This window comes from Panulirus ornatus, chromosome 24 (genome assembly GCF_036320965.1).
Source record: "Panulirus ornatus isolate Po-2019 chromosome 24, ASM3632096v1, whole genome shotgun sequence".
Classification (NCBI taxonomy): Eukaryota; Metazoa; Arthropoda; class Malacostraca; order Decapoda; family Palinuridae; genus Panulirus; species Panulirus ornatus.
In genome coordinates this window covers 8,486,201-8,498,753 of record NC_092247.1, presented here as the reverse complement: position 1 = coordinate 8,498,753, position 12,553 = coordinate 8,486,201, and the positions used below count along the sequence as shown (strand labels likewise).

General features: G+C 37.5%; 1 protein-coding gene and 1 long non-coding RNA gene across 3 annotated transcripts in view; one reads left to right on the top strand and one right to left on the bottom strand.

The window, feature by feature from the left end:
• LOC139757085 (uncharacterized) overlaps window positions 1-4,777 on the top strand; it is a 50,263-nt gene extending 45,486 nt beyond the window's left edge. Inside the window, exon 6 of one of the 2 annotated variants that reach the window (XR_011714496.1) lies at window positions 4,449-4,777. This is a non-coding gene — a long non-coding RNA (uncharacterized lncRNA). The remainder of the gene's footprint in view (window positions 1-4,448) is intronic. The other variant, XR_011714495.1, reaches the window with a different exon arrangement.
• The window catches only part of Plc21C (Phospholipase C at 21C), a 484,769-nt gene that overhangs the window by 29,644 nt on the left and 442,572 nt on the right, over window positions 1-12,553 (bottom strand). The window contains exons 24-26 of the mRNA XM_071677149.1: window positions 11,495-11,592; window positions 8,702-8,873; window positions 3,900-4,072 (exon numbers count right to left, since the gene is read on the bottom strand). Coding sequence (XP_071533250.1) covers window positions 3,900-4,072; window positions 8,702-8,873; window positions 11,495-11,592 — 443 coding nt within the window. The remainder of the gene's footprint in view (window positions 1-3,899; window positions 4,073-8,701; window positions 8,874-11,494; window positions 11,593-12,553) is intronic.

The following is a 12,553-nucleotide window of genomic DNA, read 5'->3' as shown; positions in this document are numbered from 1 at the left end:
GGAATAGCAGTCTCAACAGTATTATATACTTACAAGGCATGGGCTATAGATAGGTTTGTGCAGAGGAGGGTGAATGTGTTGGAAATGAAATGTTTGAGGACAATATGTTGTGTGAGGTGGTTTGATCGAGTAAGTGATGAAAGGGTAAGAGATATATGTGGTAATAAAAAGAATGTGGTTGAGAGAGCAGAATAGGGTGTCTTGAAATAGTATGGCCATATGGAGAGAATGGGTGAGGAAAAGTTGACAAAGAGGATATATGCATCAGAGGTGGAGGGAACAAGAAGTGGGAGACCAACTTGCAGGTGGAAGGGTTGAGTGAAAAAGATTTTGAGTGATTGGGGCCTGAACATACAGGAGGGTGAGAGGCGTGCAAGGAATAGAGTGAATTAGAACAATGAGGTATACTGGGGTCGACATGCTGTCAATGGACTGAATCAGGGCATATGAAACATCGGGAGTAAACCATGGAAAGGTCTGTGGGGCCTGGATGTGGATAGGGAGCTGTGGTTTCAGTGCATTACACATGACAGCTAGAGACTGAAAGTGAACAAATGTGGCCTTTTCTGTCTGTTTTCCTCTTTGTCAATCTTTCCTCACTCATTCTCTCCATGTGACCAAACCATTTCAATACACCCTCTTCTGCTCTCTCAACCACACTCTTTTTATTACCACACATCTCTCTTACCCTTACATTACTTACTCGATCAAACCACCTCACACCATATATATATATATATATATATATTTTTTTTTTTTTTTTTTTTTTATACCTCGTCGCTGTCTCCCGCGGTTGCGAGGTAGCGCAAGGAAACAGACGAAAGAAATGGCCCAACCCCCCCCCCCATACACATGTACATACACACGTCCACACACGCAAATATACATACCTACACAGCTTTCCATGGTTTACCCCGGACGCTTCACATGCCTTGATTCAATCCACCGACAGCACGTCAACCCCTGTATACCACATCGCTCCAATTCACTCTATTCCTTGCCCTCCTTTCACCCTCCTGCATGTTCAGGCCCCGATCACACAAAATCCTTTTCACTCCATCTTTCCACCTCCAATTTGGTCTCCCTCTTCTCCTCGTTCCCTCCACCTCCGACACATATATCCTCTTGGTCAATCTTTCCTCACTCATTCTCTCCATGTGCCCAAACCATTTCAAAACACCCTCTTCTGCTCTCTCAACCACGCTCTTTTTATTTCCACACATCTCTCTTACCCTTACGTTACTTACTCGATCAAACCACCTCACACCACACATTGTCCTCAAACATCTCATTTCCAGCACATCCATCCTCCTGCGCACAACTCTATCCATAGCCCACGCCTCGCAACCATACAACATTGTTGGAACCACTATTCCTTCAAACATACCCATTTTTGCTTTCCGAGATAATGTTCTCGACTTCCACACATTTTTCAAGGCTCCCAAAATTTTCGCCCCCTCCCCCACCCTATGATCCACTTCCGCTTCCATGGTTCCATCCGCTGACAGATCCACTCCCAGATATCTAAAACACTTCACTTCCTCCAGTTTTTCTCCATTCAAACTCACCTCCCAATTGACTTGACCCTCAACCCTACTGTACCTAATAACCTTGCTCTTATTCACATTTACTCTTAACTTTCTTCTTCCACACACTTTACCAAACTCCGTCACCAGCTTCTGCAGTTTCTCCCATGAATCCGCCACCAGCGCTGTATCATCAGCGAACAACAACATATATATATATATATATATGTGAAAGAAGAAAGTTAAGAGTAAATGTGAATAAGAGCAAGGTTATTAGGTACAGTAGGGTTGAGGGTCAAGTCAATTGGGAGGTAAGTTTGAATGGAGAAAAACTAGAGGAAGTAAAGTGTTTTAGATATCTGGGAGTGGATCTGGCAGCAGATGGAACCATGGAAGTGGAAGTGGATCATAGGGTGGGGGAGGGGGCGAAAATCCTGGGAGCCTTGAAGAATGTGTGGAAGTCGAGAACATTATCTCGGAAAGCAAAAATGGGTATGTTTGAAGGAATACTGGTTCCAACAATGTTGTATGGTTGCGAAGCGTGGGCTATGGATAGAGTTGTGCGCAGGAGGATGGATGTGCTGGAAATGAGATGTTTGAGGACAATGTGTGGTGTGAGTTGGTTTGATCGAGTAAGTAACGTAAGGGTAAGAGAGATGTGTGGAAATAAAAAGAGCGTGGTTGAGAGAGCAGAAGAGGGTGTTTTGAAATGGTTTGGGTACATGGAGAGAATGAGTGAGGAAAGATTGACCAAGAGGATATATGTGTCGGAGGTGGAGGGAACGAGGAGAAGTGGGAGACCAAATTGGAGGTTGAAAGATGGAGTGAAAAAGATTTTGTGTGATCAAGGCCTGAACATGCAGGAGGGTGAAAGGAGGGCAAGGAATAGAGTGAACTGGATCGATGTGGTATACCGGGGTTGACGTGCTGTCAGTGGATTGAATCAGGGCATGTGAAGCGTCTGGGGTAAACCATGGAAAGCTGTGTAGGTATGAATATTTGCGTGTGTGGACGTATGTATATACAAGTGTATGGGGGTGGGTTGGGCCATTTCTTTCGTCTGTTTCCTTGCGCTACCTCGCAAACGCGGGAGACAGCGACAAAGCAAAAAAAAAAAATATATGAGTAAGTTGTTGTTTGCTGATTATACAGCGCTGATGGCTGATTCATGTGAGAAACTGCAGAAGCTGGTGACTGACTTTGGTAAAGTGTGTGAAAGAAGAAAGTTAAGAGTAAATGTGAAAAAGAGCAAGGTTATTAGGTACAGTAGGGTTGAGGGTCAAGTCAATTGGGAGGTAAGTTTGAATGGAGAAAAACTGGAGGAAGTAAAGTGTTTTAAATATCTGGGAGTGGATCTGGCAGCGGATGGAAGCGGAAGTGGATCATAGGGTGGGGGAGGGGGCGAAAATTCTGGGAGCCTTGAAGAATGTGTGGAAGTCGAGAACATTATCTCGGAAAGCAAAAAGGGTATGTTTGAAGGAATAGTGGTTCCAACAATGTTGTATGGTTGCGAGGCGTGGGCTATGGATAGAGTTGTGCGCAGGAGGATGGATGTGCTGGAAATGAGATGTTTGAGGACAATGTGTGGTGTGAGGTGGTTTGATCGAGTAAGTAACATAAGGGTAAGAGAGATGTGTGGAAATAAAAAGAGCGTGGTTGAGAGAGCAGAAGAGGGTGTTTTGAAATGGTTTGGACACATGGAGAGAATGAGTGAGGAAAGATTGACCAAGAGGATATATGTGTCGGAGGTGGAGGGAACGAGGAGAAGTGGGAGACCAAATTGGAGGTGGAAAGATGGAGTGAAAAAGATTTTGTGTGATCGGGGCCTGAACATGCAGGAGGGTGAAAGGTGTGCAAGGAATAGAGTTGAATTGGAACGATGTGGTATATCGGGGTCGATGTGCTGTCAATGGATTGAACCAAGGCATGTAAAGCGTCTGGGGTAAACCATGGAAAGTTTTGTGGGGCCTGGATGTGGAAAGGAAGATGTGGTTTCGGTGCATTATACATGACAGCTAGAGACTGAGTGTGAATGAAAGTAGCCTTTGTTGGAAATGCATAAGTATGTATATGTGCCTGTGTGGATGTGTATGTATATACATGTGTATGTGGGTGGGTTAGGCCATTCTTTTGTCTGTCTCCTTGTGCTACCTCGCTAATGCGGGAGACAGCGACATAGTATAATAAAATAAATAAATAATATATATATATATATATATATATATATATATATATATATATATATATATATATATAATGTGTGTGTGTGTGTATGTGAGTGGATGCATCTGTCTTTGTCTGTTTCCAAGTGCTAATGTGGGAAACAGTGATCAGGTATGTAATGTGATATTCTTCTAAAACAGAATGACAAACCTGCTTAGTTCTTCTTTATCACCAGTTGTTTTGCCGAGACCTTTTCTCTTTTCTCTGTGTTGTTCCTCTGTTCTCCGCTTAATATCATCAACCTGTTTATCATGTAAAGTTTGTAAGGTCTTTAACTGTGCTGCTTGAGACATTTTCATTGCCTTATCCAGAGAAGAGTAAATCTGAAAAGTAATCATATTATTATTATTATTATTATTATTATTATTATTATTATTATTATCATTAGTCTGTTATTATACAATCCCAGGATTCCTTGTATGGTAATTCTACAGCTTCGTTTTGCCAAAAGGCAGGGGTAGTGCAAAGTGTTAACCACACGGGAAAATCTTGGGTTATGAAGAATAAGCTGTGTGAGTTGGATGTTGATAAATGTTTCATATGACAAGGAGAGATTGTATGTTTGTGGACAGAATGCCAGTAGTCCACGTGTGAGTGAGGCAGAAAGAAAAAGTAGTTACTTGGGTCAGAAAAGTGCAATTGGCAACCACTGAAGCACTGGCTGACTAAGAAGCTGTCACTAACCCTCCTAATACCCAGGCAGGTAGAACTGGTGATATATTTCCCTGGTTGTTGGCTCCCCATAAACTACTAGCTACAAGAAAGAGGAAGACCTTATGAATCAGATTACATCTCTGTCATCTTCCACACATAAAGATGCTTTAATTAAAAGTTTTAAAGGAAAATGTTCTTTTATTCAATAGAAATATACCATCCCCTTCACCATACAGAACTCAAGTACAGTAGAGAGAATCATGAAAATAATCTCTGCTATGCAACTTGTTGGGAAAAATCAAAATAGTCTCCCTTCATTATCTATAAAAAATGGGTGTATATCAATTACAGAAAATGTTGCTGCTATAAGGGTAACTAAAATATTTTTGGGTTATCATAGAAAATGGATTGTAAATCATAGAAAACGTAGCTACTGAAGAGATAACTATGGTATTACTAACATGTCATAGAAAATGGACAAACATAAATCAAAGAAAACGTAGCTTTAAAGGGGGTATCTTTGATATTATTGATCCATCATAAAAAATGGGAAATTTACTTGAAAATGTAGCTGATGTGCAAGCTGTGAAAAATCAAAATAGTCTCCCTTCATTTTTTACAAAAAATGGGTTTATATCAATTACAGAAAATGTTGCTGCTGTAGGGGTAACTAAAGAATTTTTTGTCATAAAAAATGGACTGTGTAAAGATATCATAGAAAACGTAGCTACAGAAGGGATAACTCTGGTATTACTAATACGTCATAAAAAACGGACAAACGTAAATAAATCAAAGAAAACGTAGCTTTAAAAGGGATATCTTTTATATTATTGATTCGATATCATAGAAAACGGGAAATTTACATGAAAATGTAGCTGTTAAAGGGGTGTCTATGACATCATTGATTCTACGTTATAGAAAATGGATATTGTACATGAATCAAAGAAAACGTAGCTGTAAAAGGGGTATCTATGATATAATTGTGTCAAAGAAAATTGGAAAAATCAGAGAAAACTTAACCAATTGAGGGATAATCAAAGTATTGCTGTGATTCAGTCATAGAAGATGGGTTATATAGGCAGAAATCAAAGAAAACTATTCCATAAACAGGGTAACTACAGCATTATTTATTTTCTCAGAGAAAAATCGAAAAAGGGCAATTGCACAGCATACTTAGGAATTTGTAATAAAATTCCAATATAGTTCATTACTATTTCCAAAAGCACGAACTTCAGTTACCTGTATTTCATATATTCTTCATAGTAAAATACATAATAATGTCCAGTTGACATCAGGGAGGTAACATCTTGGAATGTTTTGATATCAACACTGCCAATCGTATCATCAAAAAAAATGTATTCTGTTCATAGTAGCTACTTAGTGTTCAGTTTTATGCGTTCTTGGTTACATGGCGTGTCGTAAAAGGTGACTAAGAGAGGAGAGAGCAGGGGGCTGGAAATCCTTCCCTCCCGTTTTCAATTTTCTACATATATATATATATATATATATATATATACATATATATATACACACACAGACATATACATACATACACATGTACATAATTCATACTTGCTGCCTTTATTCATTCCCGTCGCCACCCTGCCACACATGAAATGAAAACCCCCTTCCCCCACATGTGCACGAGGTAGCACTAGGAAAAGGCAACAAAGTCCACATTCGTTCACACTCAGTCTCTAGCTGTCATGTATAATGCACCAAAACCACAGCTCCCTTTCCATATCCAGGCCCCACAAAACTTTCCATGGTTTACCCCAGATGCTTCACATGCCCTGGTTCAATCCAGGGAAGGAAGAAATATTCTCCAATTCTTCCCTGATCCAGACATATATCTTCCTGACTGAGACACCAATATGTGCATTTTCTTTCTTGAGTGTGTCATCAGGACTGTATCTCCCACAAACAGCAACTGACTCCTCTCCCAGGCCCCCACATCACCTGTATGCATCTTCTAAGATCCTTGTATTTACCTCCCTCACTACAATGTCCAGAATCAGATGTGAGATGGTGATATCCCACATCCCTTCACCCTCCTAACTTCCTTCTCACACACATGCCAAACTCTCATGATGGAGACTCCTTACTGCTTCTAGTAGCTCTCCTCCCACACTATATATTGTTGGCAACAGTCACTTTTTTCATATCTATAAATATTTGTAAATACCAACTCTAGCACAGTGTTTGTAGGGGCTCCTACCTAATGTTCCTACTGACTACTACTACCTAATGCTCCTTCCTAATGTTCCTACTTACTACCTCTACCTAATGCTCCTGCCTAAATGTTCCTACCTACTACTACTATCTACTGCTCCTACAATTTAGCTAAAGGCAAGACTAGCTCATAGTGCTCACCACAGGAAAATCTAGAGTTAAGAAAAATGAGCTGTGTGAATTATGCATTATCAAGTGTTATGTATGACAAAGAGAGATTATATTTTGTGAATAGAATGCCAGCAGTCCATGGTGTGGATGAGGCGGAAAGAAAAGACAGCTATCTGGTTCAGAGGAGTGTAACTTAACCATTTAAGTGCTGGCTCACTACGCACCTGTCACTAACACCCCCAATACTCAAGTGGGTAGTATTGGTAATATACCTCCCTGGTCGTTGGCTGCCTACCATGTATTACCTATCGCTTTCTTGACATATTTCCCAGACATCCAGTCAAGCCTTTCCAGTGCATGCCACAGTTAACTTGAGACCCAATCATCATTAATAATTCTTTTTAATACTGCTATGATAGATAAGTGTGACATTCTCTTTTTGTAAGCTGAATACATTTTTATTTCTTCAAAGTTACACAGTTTACCTTATTAAGTTTTTCTGATCAAAAGCACAGTTATCAGTTTTATCAAACTCATATGTGTGATATATAACACTCTAATTCTCTATGAGTCCATATGGCTTAATAGTTGTTATTGTCTGGTAGTGGGATTGTTTTTTTTATTTGAAAAGTGTATTGTAATGTAGTAAAATTCTTAGGGGATGATGACAAGCTGTTTGCATGTTGCTGAGTGAATGCCCAGTGTATGTTGTATGTGATGCCTTGAATTGTTGGTGTTTAGTTTCTTGGGAGTGATTGTCTATTCAAGGTGCTGGAGGATGTGAGCAAGATTCATCTGGGATTAAAAAGAGTGACGGAAGACTTCTGTTGAGATGCAGATATTGTTCAGGGTAAGCCATTGTCTCACTTGTGCAGTGTGGTGGAACACGTTTGTTGTTGATACTGTAGTGCCAGGGTGTTGTGATGTAACTGTGAGATCATTTGCATATGAAAGGACCTTCATTTTGAGGTCTGCTTCAAGTAATGGGAGATAATGTAGGAGATTGAAGAGGATTTGGTATGGAACTGCCTGCTCCTTGGAGAACTCCATCGTAGAGGTTAAATGTTATTACCTTCTTTTGGTGACACTATATTTTCATTAGTGGCAATTGTTCCATACATTATGAAACTCATGAACATATTAGTACCTCTACATATTATAATACTGTATTATGTTACTGTATGCTGACTATATGTGCATTAAACTTTTTTAGGTTTTTTCAGTAATCATCATTTTAAGTTTTGCAGTCTAATGGCACTTACTTCTATTGCCTTTACAATTTTTCAAGGAGTGTCTTTATTTGCTTGCTGTTTTTTTGTACCTTTTATGATGATTATACTATTCCTGGGAAGCATGATATGAAATAAGTGTCATAACAGTCTAAATGACAACAGATGATTATTCAAAGTTATAATGAAGAGCAGCAACTGCAAAATGCTACTTTTATGATATTATTTCCATAACTGGCTAGAAATCAAGACTACATACATCTATTGCAGACCTGTAATAGTTTTGTTATGTTTCAAGTGAGTCTGAAAATTTTTATGGTTACTCTTTAAGAGGTAAGATTTAATGACCTTGATCCATTAAGTCACAGTATGCAACACATTCTAGCTTTACAGTTCATCCTCATCACAGAGTACCTAAGAAAAAGAATTCTGAGTGGTGTTCCTGTAAAATGCTTTCATATTTAATCAAGATTACTAGGAGGATGACATTGCAGACTAGTTAGATTATGACATGTATCTGCAGTATATTTACCAAGTATTCTTTTAATAATTCTGATGGTTTCCTAACAGTATCATTGTATCTAAATCCCCAGAATGTAGGAAGCCAACACACACACAGTTATAGCACTGTTAAAATCTAAACATATCTTTTTGGAAAATTAAGAACTCCACTTAATCTAACAAGTAGTTATCACCAAAATAATTCAAAATAAATAATATACTTACTAGTTCATGGAATTTCTCTTTTAATTTCTTTTCAGCTGTTAAGGACGCTTGCTCTAATTCATTATAACTTGCTTGATATGACTTCTCTAATTCTTGTACACGTGTATCAAGTTCTTCTTGAATTGAGCCAAGTTCCTGTGTGCTTTCTCTTTTGAAAGTCCCTGTTGGTTCACTAAAGAATGGTCATATAATTAGTAATAATGTACACTTTCACTTGCCCTACAAAACAAGAGGGAATCTTTTCTTGATTTCAAAATGTATTCTTCATATTAAAAGAAGTCTATGATCTAACTGAATCGGTGCATTATTATTATCATTATCATTATTTATATAAATATGTGTATATGAGTGGATGGGCCATTCTTCTTCTGTTTCCAGGCTCTACCTTTCAGATGCGGGAAACAGCGATCAATATAATAATTAATATGATATATTATTATCATTATCATTATTATTATCATTATCATTATTATTATTATTATTAATATGATTATCATTATCATTATTATTATCATTATTGGCATTTATAGTATTATTATCCCTGGGGATAGGGGATTAAGAATACTTCCCACGTATTCCCTGCGTGTCGTAGAAGGCGACTAAAAGGGGAGGGAGCAGGGGGCTGGAAATCCTCCCCTCTCGTTTTTTTTTTTTCAATTTTCCAAAAGAAGGAACAGAGAATTGGGCCAGGTGAGGGTATTCCCTCAAAGGCCCAGTTCTCTGTTCTTAATGCTACCTCGCTAACTGCGGGAAATGGCGAATAGTTTAAAAGAAAAAGAAAGAAAGTATTATTATCATTAATTATCATCATAATTCTTGCACGCAGAGTCTGATAACATCAGCAAAACATATAACAACTGACAACTGCCTACACCTTGAAAAAACAACTAACATAACCCAAACATCATTCTGACAAGTTTATGCTTTCACCTTTATGTTTTTTCCTAACATATTCTTAGAATACCCAACAAAGAGCATTATATAAAATCTTTGAAAGGGCCCTCCCCAGATTAAAATAGCATACATATTGTCTTTTAAATTTAAGACACTAAGTATTGTGATATATGTCCAAACCACTTCTGCAATACATCTTTAACAAAGCAGCATTTATGCACTAACTAAGCAGATAAAAATGGTGGTTCTAGTTCCCCTGATACAAAAGGAAAAGTCCTCCTTATACTCCTTATAGAGGGTAAACATTTTTAAATCTTGGGTACTATCTTGAATAGTATTACTTGCTTGGAAAAAGATATGAAAGATATTCATATTAGGTTTTTCACCTTAATATTTTAAAGATAGTCATATTACAATAAAGATAAATCATGTAAGAGTGCATTTAGGCTACTAACATCATTCTGAGAGGGTGCAAAAATTAGAAAAAAAATGAAAAAGCTTTAAGTCTGGGGTGACTACTGGCAACACGGACTCTACTTAAACTAGGAACACCTTCTCCTGCCTTATCCTAGTCACTTCCAGTGTTGAAGGAGACAGTGTCCATAAAATCACTCCAATCACTATCCAAGAGCAGATCATCACCATCATTATTCAGCACAATCTTCTGCAAGGTCTTTTGAATTTTGCAAAAGCTGCTCAATATCATCTTTTAAAGAATTCACATGAGCATATTCTCTTTGGCATGTTTGGAGACTGATTGAGTGTGATGTATTACCCTAAACTGCTAATCTCCAAGGCATGACCCTCACTGCAGATCTATATATGTATGTCGAGAGGAGTTGTTTACCTCATGTAAAAGTATATCTGGAGAAGTTAAGGGGGTTAAACTGAAATTTTTCTGAACAAATTTTTGTTGAGTGACACCTCTATATATATGTAATTATAAATACTTTACACACACAATTTGCACCTAAGAATTTAATAAATATATCTTGTAAGGTATAACACCTAAGGTCACCAAGCTCAACTTCCTTGTTTTCTCTCAGCATAAACATCAATTTCTCTTTTAAATTACTGGCTGTTAATAATCTTACTTTTCTATGTTTTGCAACATTTATTGTGAATTCTTTATTCTTCTGTGATTATGATACTTCGAGACAGAAAAGTTTTGTTTAATCATTTACATAAATCAGTTGAAAATGATTTGTTGTTGAAAATTTTCTAAGCCTGAAAAACAATGTTTAGTATAATCTGGTAACACTGGTTAAGCTGCTAAGGATGAATCATGTGCTTTACTGATCTATGAGTCATGATGATGGATTATTGCTTAATTTTTTCAGTGCTCCAGGCTTCATATGACTTGTATTTGTGAGCCTGCTCCACACGTCTTATGATCTATTTTTCCCCTCATTATCATAATTACACACAGAAAAGTGTCACTAATTTATAGACATACAAACTGAAGGGGTCAATGAAAAACTTTTCAACAGCACATCTGCTTCAATATGCAGGAGTTAACTGTATATCCTAATGGTATGAAAAGGAAGGCATCTACTAAATACTTAAGATGGTAATCATTGTCATCAAACCAATCTTGACAGGAAGAAAATTCTTGTAAAATATTTTGATAATTAAGTCATTAATTGTTCCTAATTTCTTATGTAAAATATTTTGATACTCACTTAAGTCATTAATTGTTCCAAATTTCTTACTCAACCAGTGGAATATGATGTAAGCATATACAGTATTGACAATAAACATTAAGAGGAATTCAAATGAGCCAAACAGTATTAACATACAACAGCACAAAGTAAGAGACGTCAGTAAAAATTCAAGCTGTATCAAAGAGGAAGAGAAGAAACAGCACTCAGAAACAACTAAAATATCATCTATACTTACAAAGGTTTGTTGGTTGAGTATTTCTTGACAAGTTTTGAATGTGATTTCTGTAACTGACTTTTCCTCTTCTCATGCTGCTGGATAAGATTTTGTCTTTCCTGTTAAGATCCAAAGAGTCATGCAGTCGGCATAAATACACAGTCATCTTATCAACTTTGAATATATTTTTAGAATCTAAAAAACATAGTTTTAGAAAAAAATCATTGTAAATATGAACCAAATTCACTGCTAAAAAGCTTACAATCTATAACAAAAAAATGAGTTTTAAGCTCATTAGAATATATTTCTTCCTATGGAGAACTCCGTGAGCAACAGAAACAAAAACCCTTCTCTCTTAGGAAATAATATACACTTAACATCCCCAGTCCAGGCTTCCAAATTTGGACACTCTGATGCTCCAGCATTTGCAAGGGTCCTGGTGCCCAGTGAATTGGTGCTGATGCTCACAAGACTGTTAACAATAATGAAGAAGCTCAAGATTTTATAAGCTCTAATATCTATAATGGGAAAACTCAAGTAGCAAAACTTTTAATGAACATCAAGGCACTGTAACAATTTATGTGTCATATCGGTCAACCCACTCTAACATAGTCTTTTAATACACCCAGATGTATGCCACGTACAACAATTCTGTACTTCATACTTACATATGGCTACCTAACCCAATATTAAATGTTCATCCTAATGGTTGGGATGGAGTTTTCCCCAGCAGCAAACTCCTTAATATACTATTCTGGAGTTGTGTACCATCACACTCACCTGCTAAGGCCTGAGTGGTATCCAGGCACCCTAATATATATACATATATATATATATATATATATATATATATATATATATATATATATATATATATATATATAGGGGGATAGGGGAGAAAGAATACTTCCCACATGTTCCCTGCGTGTCGTAGAAGGCGACTAAAAGGGGAGGGAGCGGGGGGCTGGAAATCCTCCCCTCTCATTATTTTTTTTTTAATTTTCCAAAAGAAGGAACAGAGAAGGGGGCCAAGTGAGGATATTCCCTCCCAATAAATATGCCTTAGGAGTACCCCTACTT